Source organism: Phascolarctos cinereus, unplaced genomic scaffold (assembly GCF_003287225.1).
Source record: "Phascolarctos cinereus isolate Bilbo 61053 unplaced genomic scaffold, phaCin_HiC Scaffold_726;HRSCAF=1367, whole genome shotgun sequence".
NCBI lineage: Eukaryota > Metazoa > Chordata > Mammalia > Diprotodontia > Phascolarctidae > Phascolarctos > Phascolarctos cinereus.
Genome location: NW_027556098.1, coordinates 31,154,463 through 31,181,643, shown reverse-complemented (window position 1 = coordinate 31,181,643; position 27,181 = coordinate 31,154,463). Strand labels below are relative to the sequence as shown.

General features: G+C 36.2%; 1 protein-coding gene across 1 annotated transcript in view; it reads right to left on the bottom strand.

Moving 5' to 3' along the window:
• GABRB3 (gamma-aminobutyric acid type A receptor subunit beta3) overlaps positions 1-26,618 on the bottom strand; it is a 248,789-nt gene extending 222,171 nt beyond the window's left edge. The window contains exons 1-3 of the mRNA XM_020992951.2: positions 26,445-26,618; positions 26,175-26,266; positions 25,839-25,906 (exon numbers count right to left, since the gene is read on the bottom strand). Of these exons, the coding sequence (XP_020848610.1) occupies positions 25,839-25,906; positions 26,175-26,266; positions 26,445-26,524 (240 nt within the window). The 5' untranslated portion in view covers positions 26,525-26,618. The remainder of the gene's footprint in view (positions 1-25,838; positions 25,907-26,174; positions 26,267-26,444) is intronic.
• Between the last annotated feature and the right edge of the window lie 563 nt (positions 26,619-27,181).

The window sequence follows — 27,181 nt, the reverse complement described above, 5'->3', positions numbered from 1 at the left end:
AGATCATATTTCATTGATGAGAAACACCTCCAGCTCTCATCTCTTTGGCAAAATGGAGATGAGCAGAGCCCTGATATCAATACATTTGAGATCAATCTCATTTCCTTTTTTTTTTAAAGACAATTGAGGTTAAGTGACTTGCCCAGGGTCACACAGTTAGTAAGTTTCAAGTGTTTGATCTGAGGCCGGATTTGGACTCAGGTCCTCCTGACTTCAGGGCTAGTGCTCCATCCGCCGCACCACCTAGCTGCCTCCAATCTCATTTCTGTATTGTATTCTCTAAGAATTTAAGAGCCTAAGTGTGTCTAAATAAGTGGCTTTATAGAATCCTATCACTAACATACCCATATACTTTAGGTCTCTGTATAAAAGCAACATAAAGGCAGCTAGGTGGTACAGCAGACAGACTGTAGGATCTGGAACCACACAGACATGGCTTTAGACAATTGCTAGCTGTGTGACTCTGGGCAAGTGACTTAACCTCTCTCAGTTCAGTTTCCTCAACTTTAAAATGGGAATAATAATAATAACAACAACATCTACCTTCTAGGGTTATTATGAAGATCAAATGAGATAATATTTATAAAATACTTAAGCACAGTACCTGGCACAAAGTAGGTGCTTAATCAGTGCTTGTTTCCTCTCCTCCCCTTCTTTGCCCATAACACAAATCCTTCTAAGGTTGGTCATCATGGGGCAGATTTAATTATAACAAATCTGTGAATCTACTCCAACATAAAATAAAATGTGCAGCATTAATATTTAAAATGAGTCTTAGTAATAAAGACATGCAAAAGCTCCTAGCATCAAGTATCATTAATAGGTAAAAATGGAAAAAGGAGAACCAATATACAGAACACTAACATTTCCACGCCTAAAACAGCAGGCTGTTCTAGATTGTATTATCTCCTTTTCTCTCATTCTTGGTCCTCATAACTGCAAAAAGAAAGCCTCCTAAAAGACATCTGACAATCTCCTTCCCTATCGCCTCTAGTACAAAATATCATCTCCTCATCTTGGCATTTTGAACACCATCACATTCTGACTCCAGCCTACTTTTCTAGCTTTTTTTTTTCTAGGTTTATGGCTCTCATTCATTCCAGCCAAACTGATCTGTTTTCTGTTCCCCAAAACTAAGAACTTCTTTCCTATATCTCTGTCTTTGCTCAGTCTTTTCCCTATGGCTGGGATGAACTCCCTCTTCACCTTCACCTCTTACAATCCTTTGATAATCCTTTGAGCCTCAGTTCCTGGGCCAACTCCTATGGAAAGCCTTTCACAATCCCCTTCAAGTTGTAAATGGCCATTTCCTCCTCTTCAAATCATCATGTGTATACTAATCTGTTTACATTTTGTATCCCAAAGGAAAATGCAAGCTTCTTTGAGGAGGTATTGCTTCATTTTTAGTTTTTTATTCCTAGGATGTAGCTGAATTCAACCTTTCTACAGCATTAGACTGAATATTCTATTTGCAATTTCTTTCCTTTTGTTTTTCCACCTCAGAAGTGGGATTCTTCAAAGAAATAGGCTTCTACAGCTATATTAATGGACCAGTAAATATATTTTCCATTACTAATTTTCAGACATATGGTATAATATCACTTCCAATAGGAGTTTAGAGTGTAGGAAGAATGAAGAATGATATTTTTTGGCTAAAGATCTGAGAAATATATCATGCTTGACAATGATATCATTATATAAACAAAGGGATACCTTTGAACTCCTCAAGATAAATACGAATTACTAACTGTTATTTACATCTAAGTCCTTTTCAATGCTCCTGATCCCACTTTTCTAGCAGGCATTCAGCTGTTATTTAGAATACAGATATTTGTCACCTCCTTGCTACCTTTCTTCTATACTAATTTTTATCATTATGTGATTCTTAATTATCCCCCACCTAAGCTATCTCTTTCTTACCTCTTCTTACTCTTTATGTTCCAGATGACTCAGAAGTTCCTTTTAAAAGAAGCACATCATATACTACCTGGGCAAGAGCCAACCTATGCTGGTGACTTGGCAAGCACTATGGAGAAGAAAGGACAATCACTCCCTAGGGAAATGAGATGGGCCTGGACGAGGAGTCAAGTGGGCATATACCAGAGTCTCCAGGTTGGGTTGGTACCAGGCTTTCTTTTCAGTGTCAGAATGTGTGGGGCTGAGGCAAGGGATAATCAGGCTGAGAAACAATTCAGGGCAGAAAGTGACTAAATAGGGGCTGCTAGGTGGTGCAGTGGATAGAGCACCGGCCCTGAATTCAGAAGGACCTGAGTTTAAATCCGGCCTCAGACACATAACACTTACTAGCTGTGTGACCCTGAGCAAGTCACTTAACCCCATTGCCTAGCCAAAACAACAACAACAAAAAGAAAGTGACTAACTAGATAAAGAGGAAAGACACAGAATATGCCAGAAAAGATGACCATATGTCTGATTTCGCCTGTCTCCCAAACTTTGGGCTTATATGATAGCCACTTGTGCTTTCCCATCCATCTGCATGCCAAGATGCAAGCATGGTAATAGGCAAGGTCTGCTAGAGCTTCTCCTTTGTCAACAGAGCCAATAAAGCAATTAGATCAAAAATGGCACCTGTCTGCTTGTAGTTGTTCCTGTTCCTAACTTAACTCTCTCAAAACAATTTCAATTATTTCATTAGCTGACTTTTCAAAAATGACAATTATTTAGTTAGCATCATAAGAATAAAGGACTTAGAGCTAGAAGGGACTTGAGAATAACATGGTGTAACTAAAAGAATATTGATCTAGAGACGACTGGGACCTGGGTTTGAATTCTGCCTCTGACACTAACTAGTCGTGTGAAAATGCCCAAGGCACTCTATGTTTATAAACCTCAGTTTCTTTATCATGGATGATGATATTTGTAGTAGATAATTTGCAGGGTTAGTGTTAAGATCCGATGTGACAATTGATATTAATGATTTGTGAAACTCAAAACATTACATAAATGCCAGCTACTATTAATGCAGTCCAAAGCCCTCAATTTATAGATGAGGAAAACAAGGGTAGGATAGAAGCAGTGACTTGCCCAGTATAATAGACCCAGTATTTCAACCCAAATATCCTGATTCCAAATCTCACAGTCCTTTCATTATGCCACATTGCCTTTTTTGCTTTGTGTTTTTAATCTAGTAATGAAACCATTTGCTCTGAGATATTTATATTTATTGTTTGCAACCCTGGAGTGAAAGGAATTAATTTGAAATGGAAAAAAAAACCTGAGTGTGCAGTTTTCATTTACTCTTACATTTTGTTCTACATCAAATTTGGAGATAGTAGCATAGGTTAAATTGAAAGAAAAATTAAGTTCTCTTGGAATATTCATAAGCAAGCAAACAAAGCAAAACAAAAGCAAAAACAAGGCAAAAGAGTTCTTCACATATCCACAAAACTTTTAAAGGAATGCAAGTTTTATAAATGTTTTCTCCATTCAATAAGAATCAAGTAATCAATAAACATTTATTAATTACTATTACATTATCTACTATGTGTCAGTCACTGTGACAAAAACTGTGGATGCAGAAAGAGGCAAAAGATACTCCTTACCTCAAGGAGTTTACAATGTAATAGAAGAAGGCAACAAGTTAACAAATATATACAAAGTAAGCTGTATAAAGCATAGGTAAGAAGTAATTAACAGTGGGGAGATACTAGAACTTAGAGGAGATAGCAAAAAAGAGATTTTAGTTTAAAATTAAAGGAAACTAAGGAGGCCAGTAGATGGGGTGGGGGAGGGAGACAATTCCAGGCATAAGGGGTCAGACAGAGAAAATGCCCAGAGCCAAGAGAAGGAGTATTTTGTTTGTGGAACAGCCAGGAAACCAGAGTCACTGAATCAAGGAGTAAATGTCATAGAATAAGATGTAAGAAGACTGGAAGGGCAGGAGCAGAGCTAGGTCATGAAAACTTTAAGAGCCAAACAGAGCATTTTGTGTTTGATCCTAGAGGGAATAGGGAGCCATTGCAGTAGGGAGAGGGAGTGACACAGTATCATGTCAGTGGCTAACTGGAAAATGGATTGAAATGGGGAGAAAGCTGAAGCAGGCTGACCTACCAGCAGGCTGTTGTGATACTCTATGCATGAGATGATGACGGCCTGAATTAGAATGCTGTCAGTGTCAGAAGAGAGGAGGCAGTGTATTTGTTGCAATCTAATGTTGCAAAGATGATATTGATATGCTTTGGTGACCAATTGGCTATGGGGAATAAGGCACAGTGAGGAATCTAGGATGACTCCTATTAGAGATTCAAAGGGACTTGGAAGATGTTGCTGCTTCCAAGAGTAATAAAGAAAGTAGAGCAGAGGAGAATTTAGGGGGAAAGATGAGCTCCATTTTGGACATGTTGAATTTAAGATGACTACTGGACATCCGGCTCCAGATGTTTGGAAGACAGCTGGAGATGCAAGATTGGAGGTCAGCAGAGAGTTCTGGGCAAGATAATTAGATGTGAGAGTCATTAGCATAGAGATGGTAATTAAATCAATGGGAGCTAATGAGATCATCAAGTGTAATAGCACAGAGGGAGAAGAAGGCCCAAGACAGAAGCCTTAGGGACACCTACAGTTAGAAGATATGATCTGGAAGAGGACCAAGCAAAGAAGAAAGAAAAGGAAAGGTCAGAATGGTAGAATGAAAACCAGGACAGTGTGTGGTTCAGAAAACCTAGAGGGAAGAGAGTATCAAGAAAGAAAGAGTGATCAACCATGTTAAAGGCTGCAGTGAGATCAAGGAGAATTGTTTTTTGTCCTTCATTCTTGAAGAGGACCATGACATTAGGAAGCCATGACTTACAAGTGAATTGTATTTAAGTGAGGCAGGGCTGTGCAAAGTCATCAGCCTCACTTTCTCCTTTGGAGCCGTCTGAGTCCAATGGCAAGATCTAGATCAGGACAATTGGAGATGGCCCTCCAGTCAAGGAGAATTAGGATAGAGAAAAGGCCATTGGATTTGGCAACTGAAAGATCATTAGCAATTTTGGAAATAATTGTTTTGATGGAATGATAAGACTGGGAGCTGAATTGTTAGGTGTTAAGAGGAGAGTAAAAGTACAGAAAGTTAGGGACACATGTTATAGATAACTCTTTTGAGGAGTTTAGCTACAAAAAGCAGAAGAGATATAGGATGATAGTTAGCAGGGATGGAAGGATCAAGTGAGGATTTTTTTCAGGATGAGGGAGATATGGGAATGTTTGTAAGCAGAAGAGAATAAACCAGTAAACAGGGAGAGATTGAAAATAAGTAATAGCATTGGGATAGAGGACAATGCATTGGAGGAGAAGGGATGGAATGAGATCTCTTAACCAAGTATGGAGATTAGCCTTGGTAATGAGCACTTTATCATGTGAAATAGGGATGAAGGAAGAGAGAGCAGCAGAAAGCTTTTGAGTGATAGGAAACAAGAAAGAGGGGAGAAGAGAGAGTCCATTGAAAATGGCCTCAATTTTTTTCTGTAAAATCTGAAGCAAGGTTCTCAGTTGAGAGAGTGGAGGTAGAGGGAGCCATGGGTGGTTTGAAGAGAAATGAAGAAGGGGTGCCCATGAGTTCATTTAATTCATTTGCCCTTTTAGCAGTTTTTAAACCCCAAAAGACTTATATTTAGAAAAGATGAAGAACAATGCTTCAAGTGAATACTAATGGAATAAAATCTTGAGCATAATCTATACAATAGATGCAAGAAATTGGTACAGAAGATACCAAACCATTTATATTTGCATTTAAAATGCATCTTTCAGAAGTGTTATCTTTCTAGTTATGTTTTATTTAAGCTAACTCTAAAAATACTTTATCATGCCTAAACCCACAGTGCTTAAGCTGATATGTTCTGTACTGGTTGCTATGGGGGAGCCAATTGGTCTTAGAAAATCTACAAAATGGTTAATTGAGTGGTTAGACCATTAGTAGATCTGGAAGAAACGGTTCTTTTTCTTGCATCCTTACACCTCCTATTTTTACAGGTCAGAGGGAAATAGAGTGACAAATGACATATGATTAGAACAGTGATAAACTGTAAAACAACAAGGTACTTTTTTAATCCTTTGATTTCTTTATCCATATGACACATTCTATTTTGAACAAACTTGTTACAGTAAGTGTAAAAGAGTCATAGCACTTCACTTTGAGGTATCAAATATAGTGTTTTATTGCGTATTTTGCAAAACCAATTATTTGCATCCATTATCTCCATGGTTTGGGTACATTTCATTTGGGTAATTTTGTATTAATTGATTTTTTCAGAAATTACCTGCCATTTGTGGGGTGTTTATTTTTATACTTCTGTTTTATTGTCCACTTTCAGTTACTCTGTAGATGGTCACACTCCTACTTACACAAACATAACTCTCCCCACCCCCAATTGCTTATATGGATACATATATATTTCAGTGACGATGGTCCCAGAAAACTAGGTTCAACAGATGTGAGATTTATTTCTCTCTCTAGGTAACCGACAATTTCTATTAATACTGTAGCTTAGCAAAGTTGTTAATTTCTCTATTTTCACAGTTATGAATAATCATGTTCAGTTCTGGGAAAAGGTTTGGAAATCAGGAACTGAATGTCAGTTAATAGGTGCTTATATTACTGTGTGCTTTAGTTGAGCTAATTTTGCTTTCAGTTTTCCTAAGGGTTGCTAAAATAGAAAAATAATTCCCCCTTTCAGACACTATCCTCCTGAGGGAAACAATGAAAGAAAGAAAAAAAATACTGAGCCATGTTGACTTTTGAGGTCTCCATCCTCCCCATTCAAAAGCCAAGAAGGGTAAATGAGGAGAGAAGTTGGTAGGTAGAACTGTCATTTCCTATCTTATATGAGGAGATAAATGTCATTCAGATAGGCAGCTGGAAAACAACCCAGGACAGTTTAGTTGATGGGGCTTATTGACCCTTTCTCCTTAACATTAGCAAACTAGTCATATTTCCCATTCCACAACTACCACTTGGTTCTCAGGTGGTGGCTCTGCCCCAGGACTTTCTATTTAAGCCAAATTCAAGACAAAGTGTCACCTTTTCTTTAATATATGAACTTTGCCATGGGCATTTACACCTCTATTACCTCCAAACTAGGTGACTGAACACACTTAGAAACCACTGGAATAATTCCATAAAAAAAAAGAATCAAACAAAAAAAACCCAGTTATTCACCATTATTAAGACAACAAGCAATTTACCTTAGCACAAAAAAACTTATTTTAACAGAATTTTCATTAAATTGAATAAATATCATTTAAACACTCCAAATTTTTTAAAAACATTTTTGTCATTGACTCTTTGTTCCTAAATAAGATTGAGATATTTACTTTAATGTATAAAACCATAAATATATCATCTCCAAGTTATGAAGTTATGGTAGAAATAATTCCACACAATGAACTAAAATCATTTTTCATATCTCACTACTATGAGAGAAATCACTCATAAAGGCAAACAAGACAAAACAAAACAATCTGATATACGAGTCTTTTCTTCCCTTCCCAATTCTCAACCTCTCCCACAAACTATTTAAATGTACTACTTGAACTATACCTTAATTCTGTCTGTAAGAATTTGGAGTCAAATGTAATGAGGGAATGAGTCAATGTAATAGGGAAAATGCACTGCACCTTGGATCTTGCTTCTTTTTTTTGTATATGTGCTATTAAATGACAACTCCAAAATAAGGTAGCAAGGTCAAAAAAGGAAAGATGCTGTTGCTGTTGTTGTGTAGTTGTGTCTGACGCTTTATGACCCCATTTGGGTTTTGCTTTTGGGAAAGGTACTGGAGTGGTTTGCCAATTCCTTCTCCAGCTTGCTTTAGAGATGAGGAAACTGAGGCAAAGAGGATTAAGTGACTTGCCCAGGGTCACATAGCTAGTAATTGTCTGATGCTAGATTTAAATTCAGGTCCTCCTGACTCCAGGATCAGCACTCTATCCACTGTACATATCACCTAAAATAGAGTTTGTGATTTAAAAAACAACAACGGCACATATGTACAAACAGGACCTGTTTACATATATCTTTATTTAATTCCATTGGATTTGGTATAATAACCAAGAATAGAATGATATTGGTGCAATACTAGATAAAAATCCAGAATTTTAAATGACAGCAAGCACAAATGAGCAGAAACATACAACCTCATGCACTATGTAGTGCCTCAAAGACATTTCCTTCCTGAGAGGTCCATTTCTCTCATAGTTTAATTGAAATGGTGATATTACTACTACAACAGAAGGATTTTGATATTCTATTTCAAATTTTAGACATGAATTAATAATCCTCAATTCTGACCCCCTACACACATACACACACACACACACACACACACACACACACACACACACGCATGTACGTGATGCTAAACCACTGGGGAGATGACAATTATCCAGCACAAATGTAGACTTTTGAGCCCAGTTGTTTCTCTTACTTTCTTTTTCCTACAGCAAACCTTTGAGATCATAGAATAGGTTAAATTAGCAAAGAAATGTACAGCTTGTTCTCAGCTACTGAGAATAAGGTATTTTTGCAAAGACCATTAACTCAATTACATTCACAATAATGGAATGTTTACAGCCTTCTCAGCAGTAGGCACTGTAGGTAGATAGAACAGAAATGTTATTCCATGGCCACCAGTTGTACTCCCAATCCTGGATAGACATCTTTCAAATGCCTATCATTGGCCACAGAGTTGTAGGCAGCAAGGATGTACGGCTCAGGGCAACTAATGTTGCAAATTCTCTTTCCTATAAATTGGTAACATGTTTGTATTCAGGGTTAAAGCTATTAGGAGGTCTAACTTGCAATCCATTATTTTACTGTATAATCCATGTAATTTAGTTAAAATTACAAAATTAGAACATGAAGGTACCCTAGAGATAATGGGGATTAACATTCTCATTTGATAGTTGAATAAACTGAAGTCCAGATAGGTTGTCACTTGTCCATGGTCACACAACTAATTAATGGCAAAGTAATGATGACTAAATGATAAGATATTTTTCCCACTCTGAAGTATTTTCTCCATGGTGTTTAATCTATACTATTCTCAAAGTCTATAGAAGAGATGAGTGGTAGAAAGTTGAAGCAATTATCCAGATAATTCGAGTGTAAATCTCCTACTCTTGAGGAAAAACCACATTTAGAAGATGGAATAATATAAATTGCCTGTCTATTGATATAAATTCACTGGGCAATCAACTCTTCACTGATCCTGTGAAGGAAATCCTACTGCTTTATGTATAAAATGAAATAATTTCCTCCTCTCTCTATGTTTCTAGTACAAAATGTTAAGTAAATAAATACTTCTAATATTCACTCTATGTACTTGTGATTATTATCACAATTTAAAATGATAATAACTAGCACATAAATCACTTTAAGGTTTACAAAGTACTTTATATAGATTCATCTCATTTGATCCTCAAAACAAACCTATAAGCTTGATGTTATTATTATTATTATTATGAGAGAGAGAGAGAGAGAGAGAGAGAGAGAGAGAGAGAGAGAGAGAGAGAGAGAGAGAGAGAGAGAGAGATATTCTAAGGGGAAAGTGACTTGCCCCTGGTTACATAACTAGTAAATGTCTGAAGTAAAATTTGAACCCAATTGTCCTAACTTTAAATTCCCCACTTTTCCCTGGATATCTTTCTATATAGGAGATTGTTGTGCTCTAAATTCTAAAGGGAATACTTTGTACATGTCTGTAAAGGGATGACAAATTCAGTTCACTTGCCACAATAGAAAAAGCAATGGTGAATTTTCTCCTTTTAGTGGCTTCAGAGGATACATTACCATATTTTCAAGAGCTACAATAGGTGGACAATGGAGATTACTTTTAAAGTACCCTTATTGTTGAATATCATACATCATTACAAACCGTTTTTCTGTCATTCTGACTTTTTAAAAAAAATTCCACTATAATCATCATTCTCATCTTGAAATTTTTGTTCATACAACTTTTCACATTTCTAGAGTTTTTTAAACTGTGTTTTACTGAATATCTGATGTTCAGTATATGATACTGAATATCTGAAAAGCTGATATTACCAAATATCAGCAACTTTCACTCTCGTAGTAAGCACATCTCAATTCTCCAAAAAGATAGATATTACTGGAATAAAAATGTTTCCCTACATTTTGATCTCTGAAGAAGGCAAGGCTAATGGAACAATCCAGCAGTTATTCATATTCCTGGGAAGATCTTTACTGACTATACTTAAAATTGAGTACGTTAAAAGTTCAGAAAAAAATATTAAAAAACAGTTCACAAAAATTTCAAGGATGCATGGATTCCAGAATTGCATATCTAGGAAGGATTCTAAAATTATTTAATCACAAACACTTAAAAAATTTAGAGTTGGTAATTAAATTATTATTTTTTTTTTTGCTGGCAAATACATTCCTGTGCCAAAGTCTGTCCATGTGGTACAATCATTTAAAACTAATACTATATTGTTAGCCCCCATTTTGGAGGCTTCTTGACCCCAGAACATTTTTCTCTGAAGAAATCTGAAGAAAATGAGGGCATTTGTATAAATCACTTTCCTAGCGAACTATCACATACACAAACCTTAGGCTAGAAATTTCAGTGAATTTTACTGAGGCATATCTAGTTTGGACTTCATACAAAAACATAGTAACAGATTTAGAGCTGGAAAGGAATTCAACAAACATTATCTCTTTTATGCAAGACAGCCTAGTGTAATGGATAGAAGGCTTGACTTAGAATCAGGAAAACCTAGTTCATAACACACCTCTTGACACTTACTAGGTAGATATGTGACACACTTACTAGGTAGATGTGTGACCATGGGCAACTCAGTTAATCTTTCTGTATCTCAAACTTATAGGAATACAAATTAAAAACAAATCAAGATGTAGGAGTTCCCACACTGGGTAATTCCCACATGGAGACACTCTCTGTTCATTAACATATTGACATTGATAGTTATGCAAAGCTAACTTTTAAATGGCTTACAATTTAACAGGAGGATAAGATGTATACAAATAATTATAATTCAATTAAGGAAATGATTGCATGCCAAGAAGGTAAGAGATAATGTTGAGAGATTCAAGGTGAGTTGGGATCCTTTTTAGCTAAGATAAATGAAGGAGTGGAAAAAGTGAGGTGAAAGAAGGAATATAAGGAGGTGAGGTCAATGCATAATAGTAGAGATGAGGGAGAGGACAGAGTGAGATTAGGAAATGGTGAATTGTCTAGGTAGCAGCTGGCCTCTGACACCTACTAGTTTTATGACCCTGACCAAGTCATTTAACCCTTCTTGCCTCAGATTTCTCATTTATAAAATAAGCTGGGGAAGGAAATGGCAAACCACTCCAGCATCTTTGTCAAGAAAAACCCAAATGGAGTCACAAAGAGTTGGATGTGAATGAAAAGATTATATAACAACTAGGTAAATTGTAGTATAGGTCTCATGAAGGGAATGGGTCACCATAAAAAAAGGAAGAATTATAAATTGGCTCTACTCTTGAAGGCACTGAATTCTAGATGAAGTATGCATTTCATCTTATTGGCAATGGGGAACTATTTATGATTTTTGAATAGAGATGTGATGTCATCACATATGTGCATTAGGGCATTGTTTTGGAAGCTGAGTAAAAGAAGTATTGAAGATTTGAGGCAGAAAGACTATTTAGAAGGCTATTAAAAGAGCAAAAAAGTCATGAGTACATGAATACAGTAGCAATGACAGCTGGGAAAAAGGAGGCATGTACAAGGTATTGGTGACTAAATGGAGGTAAGGGGAGATGAAAGAATGAGAGATGAAGTCAATGATAATGTCAAGAATTCTAGCTCAGGTGACTGGGACTTGTGGGAGTTATCAGTAACAAAAATGGAAAAGTTAGAGGGAGAGACAGGTTTTAGAGGGAAATATAATATTCATGCTCAAAGCATGAATTTATTCTTTTTCTAAAATCTGGCTATTATTATGTAAATTTATGTTTTTAATTGGTATATGTAGGCTTAATCAAGAATAGCACCAACTCATTTGTGATAGCATTTTTCATTGTATATAGTCATTGTTCAGGATATTTTCATACTAGAAAACAGTACAGAAATAGTCATAGGAATTTTAGATGGCCAATTGCCAAATGGACTACAGATTTAGGGATTCCCATTTTCTTAAGGATTATAATTACTAAGGCTCCACCAACAATCATAGATAGAGAATTAAAAAGGACTGAAGGTCATCTTGTCCTATTTATAGATGTGGAAACCAAGGACCAAGGAGATTAAGTGGTATATCCAAGGTCACATAGACATGTTTCAAAGGTGGGATTCGAACCCATGTCCTCTGATTCCTGCATCCTCTCCATCAGCATGCTTTATACGTTACTAATTGTAACTGATTACTATTTGATAGACTATGTGTAGCCACAAAGGAGGAAAGCAGCCCTTTCAAATTTGGGGTAAATGAAATAAAAGAGATATAAATACATTTGTGGACCCCATCTGAGGAGATTCATGTACCAAGACAACCTTATAATGAGAGTTTCTCTAAGAATTTAATTAAACAAATACACACACACACACATGTAGCATATGTGTGTGTCTGTGTCTGTGTGTGTGTGTAAAATCAATAAAGCAGTACTAAAGGCATGGATGCCAAAGAGAGCACTACAGATTTTTACACTGGTTTCAGCTTTCTATATATACTACTACTTCTGAAGAATATTTGTAACTGGATATGAATACAAATGTTTAAAATAATGTAACAAGACATTCCCACAAATGTTTTCTTTGTAAAATCTTTTAAGTCATGTGATTTCATAAAATGGGAGAACTAACCATGAACAAGAAACAAAAAGCATTCATGCAACTTGAAAAAAAAACTATCCATGACCCAGGCAACTTTCTCCTCTATTTAATCAATTCAACAATCAAATTTATATTAAGCACTGACTGTGCTAGGAATTGATCACCATTATAAACATTTTTCAAGTTGAGTTATTCAGGAAATAGAATATAAAAGTCAAGAAAATGTAATGTTGAACCAAAAAAATGATGTATGTGTAAATTACACAGCTAAATACATTGTTCTCTCAGACATATGTGAGAAATATATAATTTCCAAGTTTAGCAATTAATAATCACTTAAAATATATATGATATATATTCATATGTATATATGTACATATATACATACAGGCATATATATGTAACAAAATTATCTTTATCTTTCAGTATCAATGCATGATGAATTCTAGGTATATTTCATTCCACGAAGCACAACTCAAAGTGCACACTTTACGTATAAAAAATTATTTAAGCTTTGAAGCTGAATTAATGTTTTTAATGAAATAATCCAAAGAACTATTTACCCTCCCATCTAGTCCAAGGAAAAGCAATTTAACTTTTGAAAAGACATAGCTTATCAGTAACTTAATTTTAATTCCTCCAGGCCTGAAGAATAGTGAGCTGCCCTGGATTTCCCAAGTTTAAGTCTAAATTCAACTGCTATCTCTTTATGTTTGAAACTAAATCTGCTCTGCTAGTTTGTTTTATTACTACTATGTCATCATTATCACTATCATCATCATCATCATCATCATCATCAACATCATCTCCCCTCTTTCAGGTTCCCTTTTGTGTATTGTCTTCCCCCATTAGATAGTAAACCCCTTGAGGGAAAAGTCTGACTTTTTATTATTCGTATCATTTGTGTTTAGCATAGTGTCTGGCACATAGCAGTCACATAATAAATTTTTATCACATCATACCATATTGTAAAGGACTGTATTTTTTTCCCCCTTAAAGCTGTTATGTATTTCCACTATATCAGGCTGAGGGACATTGGGAATACAGTACTCTTTAACAAAAGTAGGCATGTTTGTATGAGTAAATATTCTACACCCTCTTAATGCAATCTGACCATTCTATACTACTACCATTCATACATCTTTCTTTTGAGAAAGAGAATTTCTTGCTTTACTCCTGCCATTTAATTAGGATAATTAATCAAATCATGGTGAAATCAAGCTTTGTTTTCCTAACCTTAGACATTAGCAAACCTATCCAAGCCTCAGCAATAAACAGATAATTTAACAGATTCGTTTTTAATATTTCCATTATATGGTGGGTATAAATGACAATTTAGGTATACAGCTTTAATTATATTGAAGGACCCATCTCTATGAGAGATGGGCTTACCTATAAGTTTAAAAATACACTTTTTTTTAATAGAGAGATTTTTCACTTGTATATGGAATGTGCTGAATGTAAAGGAAGGACAAAAGTCTACCATCTAGAGCAAATTTGAGGGTCTATGCTCCCTTTTGAAAATAGCAACATAAATTATACAGTGTTGGAAATGCTTCAGGCCTTCATATTGAATTCAATGTACGTAACAGTGAAAGAGCTTTAAGCATTTAAAGACAAAAATGGGTCAACCGCCTAAAATACTGACACACAAAATTCTAAAGAACCTTGTTATAATGTCTCATTATCATGCAAAATCAAATATGCCATTGGTCAAAGCATCTTCCCCTATACCAATACCAATACCCGGAAAAATGTTAACATAGAACAGTTAGCCTATAAAGAAGATTTTGATCCTACCACTCAACCCCAACACATAAAAAGAATCTGCTACATTTGTGAATAGACATTGTGTTGCCAGAATATATCCTTCATATTACAAACATGAACCTTGTCAATAAATTTGTAGAATCTTAGTTGATAAGCCCTTGTAAGTTATTTGAGTCACACAGTGGTTGAAGTAGTGAGGCAAAAAGCATTGAAATTGGAATGCTAAGTTGGAGTCATGGGAAATTGGAGTCATTGGGTCTCTTATTGCTTGTGTGTAACCTTAGGTAAATCACTTAACCTCTTTGTTACCTCATTTCCTCATCTGTAAACTGTGGGTTTTGGACTATACGGCCTTTTAATTCCCTTCCAGAATTAGATTTGTAATCTTATGACTTGTTCAAGGTTGCATAGCTATTAAGGGTCAAGAGGTAGGATTTGATCCTATGTCTTCCTGACTTCAAGACCAGCACATCCACACTGCCTCTACTATCAATAGTTAACACACTAGTAAACAAATGATAGGAAATTGTTGATATTTCAGAATACCTTCCAATTATTCATTAACTTTTATTCTCATCGATATGTGAGTTTCAAAATGGAAAAAGCAGAAATGTTTTAATAACTGGGAGTTTAGGGGACAGCTAGGTGGCACAGTGGATAGAGTGCTGGCCCTGAAGTCAGGAGGACCTGGGTTCAAATCTGACCTCAGACCAAACACTTGACACTTATTAGCTGTGTGACCCTGGGCCAGTCACTTAACCCCAATTGCCTAAAACAAAACAAAAAAAAAATTGGGAGTTCAGCTAAGAGAGAAGAGAGAGTATGGTGCAGTGGCTAGAGTTGTGGTGAACTTGAGCCAGGAAGATGTAGGTTGAAATTTCATTTCTAATACTTATTATAAATTCTATTCTATTCTATTCTATTTTATACTATTCTATATTCTATACTATTCCATTCTACTATATGTAATCCTAATGAATACTTACTAGATGTATGTGTATGGAAGGGAAATCATTTAAGCTTTCAGAACCTCAATTTCCTCACCTGTAAAAATGAGGAGGTTTGAATAGATGCCCTCAGAGGTTCCCTCCAACTCTAAATCACAAAATTCTATGATCCTATGAGTGATGCACATTTAATTTCAATCAATCTAAGTTTGCCTTTTCACTCTAAAGGGAGAGACAGTCGTGAGAACGAATTGTAGACTATGACAAACCATACCGTTTTTTAAAAGAAAGTGGTTGCTTTATGTAGTACCTGATCTGACACGTTTCTTAAAAGACAAGAGCTGTTTATATGACCTCATCTTATTTACTACCTCCTAAAGAAGAATGAACTATTGTGTCTTGGGAAGAAAATAGATATAATTCTGGAAAAAATGCCTACAATTTAAAACAGAAAGCTAAATTATTTACCAAAAAAATGTTTCTTAATTATATGTAAATAAGTAAAATTTGTACCACTAAATCAACTCAACAAATATTTATTGAATATCTACCAGGGTTTCATCTTCAAAGAGATGCAGCAGCATAAGCTTTGGAACATCCCTGAGGGGAAAGGCAAAAAGCTTCCTCTTCATGGTCCCCTATTCCCTCCTTTCTAATATTGAACCTAAACTTCTCTCCATAAAGAGCCTATTACATAAGGTATTATGCTCATCCATCTTTGAAGTTCATTATAAGCTTTCTTATCAATGCACAAACATTGATGTATGATCATAACTTATGCATGAAACATACTTCCAGTGAAAAAGTAATGTCCTCAATAAACCACCCACTGTCTCAGCTCCTCAATTCAACAGCTTAGAAGTTCTACATACCAATGCATTTCTACACCTCCCTGTATTCCCCCTCACCCCGAATCACTGAAATACCTTCTGTGTAAGCAGTTTCTAACCACAGCTGGGTTAGGAACAGTTTTCTAGAAGGCTGCTGAGTCATCCCAGAGTTATTCCCCATAACAAGAGAACTAATTAAATTTTCCACCTTTAAAATGCTCATAATAATTGGTGGTCAAACTGTATGCATCTGGCCCATGACTATCTGGCAGAGTGTGCTAAGAAAGACTTTTCTAAAATAAAAAAAAATGTTGACTTTTTTTCTGCTCGTATTTATAAAATCTTGTCTGTAAAGCTCAGCACTTTATGACATCATTATGTTATCAATCCTCACGATGGGTTAGGGAGCATTTGCAAGTCTTGTATTATTATCCCTATTTTCCAAAGATGGAAACTGAAGCACTAAGCATTAAGTGACTTGCCTGAAGCTAGGCAGTAAATAAGTTCCCAGCAGATATGCAAGCAGAAACTATGGGCTTCTCATTCCATTTGGTTCATCATCGTTCCTTCCATGAGTTTTTTTTTTTTGAATTCAGCTTCTCTTGGTACAGAGCTTAACACTGTACCAGGCACATAATAGACTGCTAGTAGATGTTAAATAATGGCTATGGACTGAAATGTGCTTGCATGGGTAGGTTTCTGAAATCAACCTCCAAAGCCATACATTTAGAAAATCTACACTGACACCAGGTTCCTTTGTTTCCAGAGAAAGTTAAGTTATTTAACTCCTCAACCCTCTTCTCCCCTACATCTTTCTCTGCTTGTTCATCCTCTCCCTTAACCCCATCCATCTGCCAAAAAAAAAAAAAAGCCTCTAGGAGAGCACAAATGGTGGAGAGGAGAGAATGAACAGTGTTGGTGTGTGTGAAGGGTGGCATGACAGGAGTACATATGATTATAGTCAAATAAAGACATTAATTTTGTACACATAGAAAATCTAAATTTATCCTACATTAAGTCTTTTAAATATTTAAAGTTACAGTAGACAATTAAAATGTGTTATAGAATGTGATGGTGAAAGGAAGGATCAAGGAAAACAGATATCAGAAAATATGGGAAAAGAGATGGTTTTCTTCTGGGAAGAACAAGCAAGGCTTCATGGTGGAGATAACCGCTGAGCCATGCCTCAAATGAAAAGTATTTCTACAGAGATGAAAAGGGATTGCATTCCAGGGATAGGTGGAAACCTGCCCAAAGGACAGTGCAGGCTTAAATCAGATAACAGCCTGTAGGAAGTTTGGATGGAAGATAGATTAAATCCAAATAAGGTGAAATAAAAATTTAAAGGTCAAGTTGAAGCCAGAATGTAAAGGGTATTAAAAGTCAGGCTAAGGAGGAGCATGTATTTTAGCCTATAAGAAATTTCAAACTCAGGAAGTGACAGGTCAGACCTATGCATTTGGAAAGATTATTTTGGCATTTGTGTGAATGATGAACTAGAATGAGCTAGACTGGAAATGCTTCCTCATTTGAGATGAAAGCAAGCAAACAAACAAACAAACTATTTGCTTTGTACTTAACTAGGATATATACTGATATTATAAAGTAAATGGAAGAATTGACATATTGGGTCAGACTAATGGTGTCTTGTATTGAGTCTCTGATAAAGAATGGCTCCAAACAGGCATTTTATCTGAACACAAGGAGGAAGGTTGCTCTACTGCACACTGATGTCAAAAGGTTAGGGTTATTCTAATGACAAACCCTGTCTTCATTTAATAATCCATTCTGGATCCATCTCCCATGGAATTATAGAATAATTTCAGGTGTATTTTTTTTTTGCAATCTACACTTGCTGTGTGAATATACATTTCCTTTTACATTTGCTAAAGCTACTCACTTGAAGGAGAGGGCCTTAGTGCTGAGAATTAGTCTGTGTTCACCTTACCCCATGCCTCAAGATTTTATGAGATTACATTTTTTTTTACAATTTTTATCTTTTCAAATGAAAAGTCATATGGTTTGTTCATCTCTTGTACTTCCTTCATCTTCCTTTCTAGGGTTTCTCTACCCCCTTTTTCATTCTTTAGGTATGACAAACACAAAATGTGCAGGTTGTAATCCAACAGTCACATTATGGTTTCTCTGTTTTATTTCCATATTTTTAATATTATGCCAAGAAGTTCCACTTTATAGTGGTGCCATTCTTTGCTTATAACATTCTTTGCATTGTTTGCCATTTATTGCTTTAAATAGATATATAAAATTACATTCTGTAATGCTACACATATATTTATACCTATACACGATAAGAGATTGATCTTTTATGATGAGAAACAAACACAATGAATTGGAAAGGAATAGTCAAGAAATAACTGCATAAACTTCAAAGTATCTTAAGAACTATATTATGTGGGTATTTGAATATTCACAACCTAAAAAAATCAATATTTTCTAATTTATACCTGTCATTAAAAATGAAATCCTCCCTATATTTTGTCATTAATCATTAATGTAAAGCTGAACTTTTGTGGCCTAATCATATAATGTGCAAGACTGAGGTCTTGGTTAAATCATAGAAATTAGGTATCAATATTACCACAATTTATACTTAGCATCATAGTCAATTAAGTAAAGAGTTATCCCAATCAGTTTCTGCTTAGAATGAACAACTAGAAGAACATTCAAGGATCAACAGTTCAACTAAAAAGAAATTTAATTTCAAGTTTCAAATTTCAGTTCTTTACTAAGAAAAAAATAATCTTATGTTTCTATAAAATACATTGTTCTGGTTGAAATAATAACTTGTTTATAATGTCTCTCCTTCAGTTTCTGCTGATTACTTTTGAGGAATGAATAATTTGTCCTAAATCCATTGGGTGCTTTAAAAAAATATTATTAGGCTACTAACAGTGAGTAGTAGATGGTATTTATAAAACAAATACTTAGAGATTCAAATATTATGTAAAACTAAATAGTCTTTGATTGGCACATGTCTATGCATATGTGTATACAAATGCATATATGCACACAAAACATTTATTGTTATTGCTGATATTGTCACTATATTGTTTTTGAAGAAAGGAGAGTTAATGGTTAGGCAAATGTGTGAAGCTTTAGAAAATTGAGATTCTTATATTCTAGGGAATTATTTGTGGCAGGCCCCCGGAATGGCTAAACATGTTGCTGTTGTTGTTGTTTTAAATACTTCTTAGATGACATCTACATAACACCAAAACAAGTGATCAGTTTATTCAATAAAAAAAAAAGTCAAACTCCTTTGGAGAACAGGACAATGCCAGACAGCTTGAAAAGATCAATATAATGCTTCCCTCATGCCATTCTATTTGGACCTCCCCTTATGTACATAATCATATTCTAATTTATCTTTCAGGTGAGTTGACTCATTTTCCTTCCACACTATATGCCCCACAAAGGCAGCACCTTATAGCCAGCACCTATGACATTTTTTTTCCTTTAATAAATATTTACTGAATTGTCCCAATTTTCAAAGATGGAAAAGGTAGATTTCAGAAACAAAAAAGAACATCAAGGTTTTATAATGGTTTCCTGAACAGTTAATTTTGGAACACACAGAAAAGATAACATTGATAAATATGTCAGCATGTCAAGCCAAACTAATCACATTTTATTTTTAATAGCATCATTCAACCACGAGAGACAAAAATAGGAAACATGGTTTAGAAAAAAGAGGGTCAGCCTTAAAGTCAGGAAAACCTGAATTCAAATCCTGTCTGTGGCACATACTAGTTGTGTGTCTATAAATAAGCCCATTCAACTCTCAATGCCCACGAACAACTCTCTAAACCTTCAAATTATAGTTAAATCACCAATCTGCATAAATAAATGGAATTTCCACATTAGGAATTCCTCAAACCCCCCAAATTGTAGAAGCAGACCAAAAGAAAAAAAATAGACTATTATAAAAGTAGACTGCCACAGGCAGAGATTTTGGTAATGTACTTGACAAAGTTTCTCATGACAACTTGTTGGACAAGTTAGTAAAAAAAAAATTAAAAAGACTGCATAGTACCATGCTTATCTTGTTTTCTAGATTATTTAAAACTATACCTATTTATTCATGAACACGAACATGAAAGGAGGTCACTACTGGAATGCCATTGACTCTGTCCTATTTAATGGTTTAATTAACCACTTAAAGGAAAACATGCTTGTCAGATATGCAAATGACATAAAACTGGGAAGGAAAAGTAACACTGTAAATAGCAGAATAAACATGCAAAAATTTTATGAAATACCAGCTATATGTTTGTAATAAAATATTAAATAAAAAAGAATACCTAATAAATGTAGAAAAATTAAATTTTGTAGATATTATTGAGGGGATTAATTCATTTAAAAAAACATTTCACATATTTATATCCAATTACAATGTTTTTCTTTTATGTTTAAATTTAGTGCTAAGCTACATGTTTTTAAATGGAATTAATTTTTCTTCTTTGGCATTTGTATAATTGTAATTCTGTCTTTATAATTCTGTCACTAAACAGGTTCTTTTGTTAACCACAATAACTTCTAATACTTAATGTACAAGGGATCAAAGCATATAACCACAATATTTTTTAAAAGTAGCAAAAATGGTTAATGATAACTGGAACAATGCTCAAATAATAATTTCTTGCTAATATTCAAAGAAATATGAATCAAGGCAACTTTGAGATACTGTCTCATATCCATCAAATTGGCAAAAAAAAAAACGAGAAAAGAAAAAGAAAGGCAATACAATACAATGCGGGTAAAGAATTGGAGAAATAGGTATGCTCATTCATTTCTAGAGGAATGCGTCATTTTGGAGAGTCAACTGGAATTACATATCAAAAACTACTAAAATAATCATACCCTTTGACTCAGTAATTCAATTGTTGGAAACACACTCTGAAAATGTTATGCACACCACAAAAATGGTTAGCTGTTCAATGATCTTCACAGCACCATTATTTATAATTAGAAAAAAAATCCTAGCAATGTCAATGCCCACTATGATGAAAAGATTAAATAATTTGTGGTACATTAAAATAATGGAATATTATAATGTAGTTAATATAGATAAATATGAAGAATGTAAAGGGATATTAAAAAAATCTTTATGAAATGATGACTAAAAAATCCCCACCAGAACTAGCAAAGAATATATGCTATGACTGTGTCAAAGAATACAGGATGGCAATGAATGGACAAAGAATATTGGTAGAGATTTAAGGAAGTAGTTGAAGAGAAATGGCACTTTATGCATTGTAATTTATTTAAATGTAACAGTTTGATTTGTTGCACTCTTATTCAATCATATGTTTGTCATGACAATTTAAAAGTATAATATGACCAAGTGTAAGTACTGCAGTTAAGTTCAACAGATAAAATATCTAAGTACATGATAGAAGAGTCATTGCTTTATATAAATTCTCATGAAAAAGAATCATACATTTTATTTGACTGTTTGCTCAATAGGAATCTACAGTGTTCCATAGCTGCAAAAGTCTAATATCAATTCTGGGCAGTACTGAGTGATATTATACTCCTGAACAAGTGTAGTAATATCCTAGTGTACTCTGAATTATTACAATTGTACCATCAGGCATATTGTCTTCAGCTCTGGGTACTACATTTTAAGAGACTGGTGATCAGTATACTGATTTACTTGAAGGGCATGTTACACAAAGAACACTTAAATTGGGAAGGTTTTTTCAGGAAATTAAAAAAAAATTATACAGGATATGATACACCAATATCTCATGAATCCATGATTTCATTGGTATGATGTGATATTCCCCCCACTGATATAGATCACAAGTCCTCTACAATTTAGTGGATAATTTTCAGGAGTTATTATATGTGATATATACATTACCTTGAGGGCAAACTGGAGATGATCCTTTGTATACTTAGCTATAACATTTTTGTACTGTTGTGTGCCACAAGGTTCATATTTGAATGCTTTCTAGCTTAGTAGGATTTGTAAAATCTGTGTTCCACAGGTATAGTGTTTAACAACCCAAAGAAATGTCCATGAACAATGAGACATCAGAGTGGGGTTTTCATGGACACAGGAGAGGTGATAGCTATCTTCAAATATTTCAGTGGCTGCTATATTGTGGAAAAGAATTGATTTATTCTGTATAGATAAAGAGGTCAAAATGATTATCAACTGGTTATATTAAACCAAATGGTTAAAACTACAGTAAAATGAAACTTAATATGACAAAAATATTTCTGAGTGAATTTCACAAACATCCATTTAGGGATATGTAAAACGGAGAAGTGGCATGGCATGGTGAATAGAGAGCCAACTCTGGAATCCAGAAGACCTCAGTTCTAGTTCTGATTCTGATACACACTGTGTGACCATGGGTAAGTCATTTAACTTCTTAATGCCCCCAGGTCACTCTCTAAGTCAACAGTTTGTAGACAATTAATCAAAATTCAGTGATGAGGAGATTTCCATATTAGGTATTACTTGCATTGATGGAAATCACAGGTTTGGACCCCCTGCCCCAAATATTTGTATGGCATTTCTGACTATTAGTGCTGCCAAAAAGTGGAATGGAAATGGACTGCTTTGTGAAGTAGTGAGGTCCTTGTCAATGAATGTGTTCAAACAGAAAATGAATAAACATCTGTCAGTGGTGTTATAGATTCCTGCATGAGGTAGCAGTTTAAATGACCTCAAAGATGCCTTCCAACTTAAGATTTATGATTATATCATCGTTTCCTTTTGACATCATCTAGACACAGCACTTTTTTTTTTCATTTTGAAGCTCTCGTCTTGGCATTAGGAATGAACAATCTTAGAATCACAAACTCCAAAATAAATATGATGGATTTCTGTTGAAATGCTGATGGATGATTTTGAAAATATGGAGTTTTTCTATATTGAGCATTTGCCTCTCTCCCCAAACTCATCAATCACAATTAAAAGTTCTAGCTTCTCATCCCCAGATCCTTAACTCCCATAAGCATAGATGAATTTTCTGTCACTTTAGCTCAAATTCAGCCAACTTCAACAAAACTGAGCTGAAAGGAGAAAATCTTTTGATGAGACAATTTACCTTCCATGGGCTTCAGCACCTAATGTCTTTTCTAAATACCTCCATTAATAAGAAATATTTGTGTATCATCATGAAGAACCATAGCCTTTGAAAATTCTTGCCATTAATTAAATAGACTGGAAACTTTTGCTTACATTTCATTTATACATATTAATACTATGCTGATTACACCAAAAGGTATCAGGTGATGCATATTCAGTTGTGATTTGTACTAAGTTTGTTGATAGGTCAGATACAGAAGTTACTATCACAAGCAGATAAGGTCAAGAAAAAAAGTAATTCATCTAGAGTACATGAAACACTCAATTAGAGATTTAAATGAAGATGTGATAGCTCTGCTGGAACTGCCCTATGGAAATGGCTCTTAGTCTTCAGTACTACCTTCTTCCTATCATTTGTGAATCAAATATTTATTTAAATATTCAAGCAGGAAGATGTGGCAGGTAGCTTAAAACTGCAGTAATGCTATATTATACCATATTGCAATTAGGTTGATCTTGTCAAAGTTGCATAACATGAATATTTGAAAAAGATATTAATTGGCTTAAGGGATATAAAGATCAACCAAAGGCCCTCTGTCATGTTTAATGGTATATACCTTTTTTGTCTTTGTCTTACGTGTTCCTGGAAAACTTGGAACATTTATAGTTGCATGCTTTGCAACTTGGTGTAAAAATAATTGATCAATTTTCAGAATCCATTAAAGGAACTATATAGTTAAAGTATTCTTCACTTCCTACTAGTTAAATTGCATATTATTTTAAAGCAAATTACTTCTGCTTTTCTTTGACCTTAAGGTAATAATTCACTTTGTTTATTCATCAAATAAGCACTAAATTACATTGTGACATCTCCAGAGAATAGGAAACATCAATCTGAAAAGCACATCATAAAATAGAAATGATGAATATATTAATTTGTTCTTTGAAATGTAACACTAAATTACACATGGGTGGAACTCAAAATGGTTTTTAAAAGTAAAAACATACATTCGGCATTTTTAATTGAAATGAGAATTTTATGCTATCTCTGATTCTTTCTCTAGCATGTTCATCGCACTTCAATTTTGAATGTCAAGGTCCATTTATAGCCATTTCTAAAGTAAATATATGTCTTCATATCTGAAATCATATCTTAAATCTGAATCTGAATATCTGAAAATCATAACTTAAGCTTCTTCAAGTCAAGCAAACAAATATGTGGTGAATCTTGGCCTATTCAACTCTTTCTGAAAATCTCATGCTAACATTTTTTAGAAACCCATTGCACTATGCTGTCAAGTACTTTACCTATAGGACCAAATATTTTACTCAACTACACATATCCCATTGCTAGAGTCCAATGGATATCTCCAAGGAAGTAGCTCCCTATCTACTCAATGTTTTGCATATCTGCAAGCAAAGTTTCCACATTGCCTAAATTGATTCTGCCAAAAGACATCTCACTCATATTTAAGAAGGGAAAAAAAAAAGCAGGCTCAGAGGCAAGGTTTTAAAATTTTCCTAAAAACTGTAGTATTTTTGAAATTTAAAAGGTATGCGGGCACTTTTCCTTTCCTTGCTTTTCCAAAGTATTCCAAATGGAAGACCATTTGATCAACTCCACACAGGCAGCAGAGATCAGCAGCAAGAAGCTCCCTCTTTCCACAGACATTTGACATTGAAAGGCTTCCCCCCCCCCTTCAAACCCCTGTTACCATGAACATAAACCTAAAGTGACACTTCGCCTAATTTGCCTTTGGCTTCCCTCCTGGCAGCAGCTGCTGTTTCAGAAAACTCTTTCTGCAGCATTAGCTTTCCTGTTTTGAAGCAGGTGGATGACTATCAGCACTTCGGACAGCGGCTGTCCGAGCTACAAGTTTCGTTCCCTCCCTGGATTTCAGTGTAGACCCCATTTCTTGAACTCTGGCCCCCAAGAACAATGAAGAACCAAGACGCCCGACTTGAAGTGAACATTGGGAACCATCTCCCCACATTCCACTTTCCTTCTTCCTCTTTGATCGAAAGCCCCTAAGATAGCTAATTAAGACAAGCTGAAATTATAACATAACCTAGAAAGGCATCACCAGAGTTCCAAGTGGATAGTGGAATATAGTGGTTGAAAGGTGATTTTTAGGACTTGGAGTCGCTGCCAACTTAGAGAATTATCTGCTTGAAAAGTGAAGCTTCAGCACAAAGCCTGGCCCTAACCCCACCTACCTTGAGCTCTCAAAAGCAACCCAAACAGATCAGTCACCCAGCAAAGAAAGGTATGGGGAAAGAGCCAAACAATAAAGAATACTCGGAACAGAACCAAAGCTCCCCTGTGGACCCTCTCAATCGGCCAGGAAGAAAAAAAAAGAAAAAGAAAAAGTGGTAGCAGAGGCCTCCAGCACATTGTTACCAGGGATGCGTTTGTTGAGGAAACGACTGGAGTGGGGAAGGTACTCACCATGTTGACTTCGGATACCATATCGATACTCGCGATATCAATGTTCATCCCAACACAGACTGGGGGACCTGCAGAAAACCAGGACAAAGTAAAAGCCCCCCGATGGTATTGCAGGACTGTATTGGTCTGTACCCTGGGCAGGGGGCAGGGGAGGAGGCATATGAAGAATGGAACCTATCAGTTCCCACCCCAAACCCTGTTTCCCAGTGGAGTTTACAGACATCCCCCCAACACACACACATACACATATACACACACTTCATCTCCACTCTCATAACACTCCAGTACCTAAGGATGGTTGATTAATCCCGCAGTAGCGGCGCAAGTACCACTTACCCCCAAAGTCGGGTCTTAGGCGAATGTCGTAGCCTTTCAATAGCTTGTCCACCGTCTCCTTCACGAAGGACATGTTTCCAGGATCGTTCACACTACGGATGGGGGTAGGGGGATAGGGGGTGTTTCATAGGAGAGTAGAGACACAAAGATCCCGGGTCAGGCTGCAGCTGTCATCCACCAGCACCCCAAATTCCTATCCCACCCCAAGACACACACACATTGCCTGCCATACACACTGGCTTCAGTTCTCCTTCGATTCCGGGTGCTTACCTTTGAGCGCAGCAAACCACCGCCACCAACACAGGGGCCGAAAAGATGCCGAAAAGCCTTCCTCCCGCAAAGCCCCACATCCCTCCGCCGCTCCCCGGAAGGGGGGAGGGGGGGCCCCGTCGCCGCCGCGACCCCGCTGCTGGTGCTGCTGCTGCCGCCGTCGCCGCCGCTGACCGAGAGCGGAGGAGGAGGAGGAGGAGGAGGAGGAGGAGGAGGAGGAGGAGGGAAAGGGGGAGGAGGACAAGACGGCTGCACCACGCACCCTGCTCTCCCCCCTCCTCTCAATCCTCCTCCCCTCCCCCCGCAGGCACCGCGGCTACACGGACCCAGTCGCCCTCTCTTCCTTATTCTCCAACCCCACCCCCAGCTTGGCCGCTGATCCCCAGGGGGAGTGGAAGAGGAAGGAAGAGGGTGGGAGAGGAAAAAAAAAAGGCTATCTGTAGCTCTAGGGTGCGGGAGGGGCTGAGATTGGCTGTAGCCTTTGAAGAGCTTCGGGTCTCTACTACTGCTCAGGGGCTTGACTAATGAAACCTGGTCACTACGGGCTCAGCAAAAGCATTTTCATCCTCTCAGTGGCGGAGGCAAGGGCGGTTGCCTCTGTAGCTGCACATCTGGCTTCCCCTTGGAAAGAAAGAGTCTCCCCCCTCTCACCTCTTCTGCCCAGTGGTTGCGACCGCCGCCGCCGCAGCAGCCATTGATATCTAGTCGTGACCAACTCGGTACCTTGCTTCCTAGAC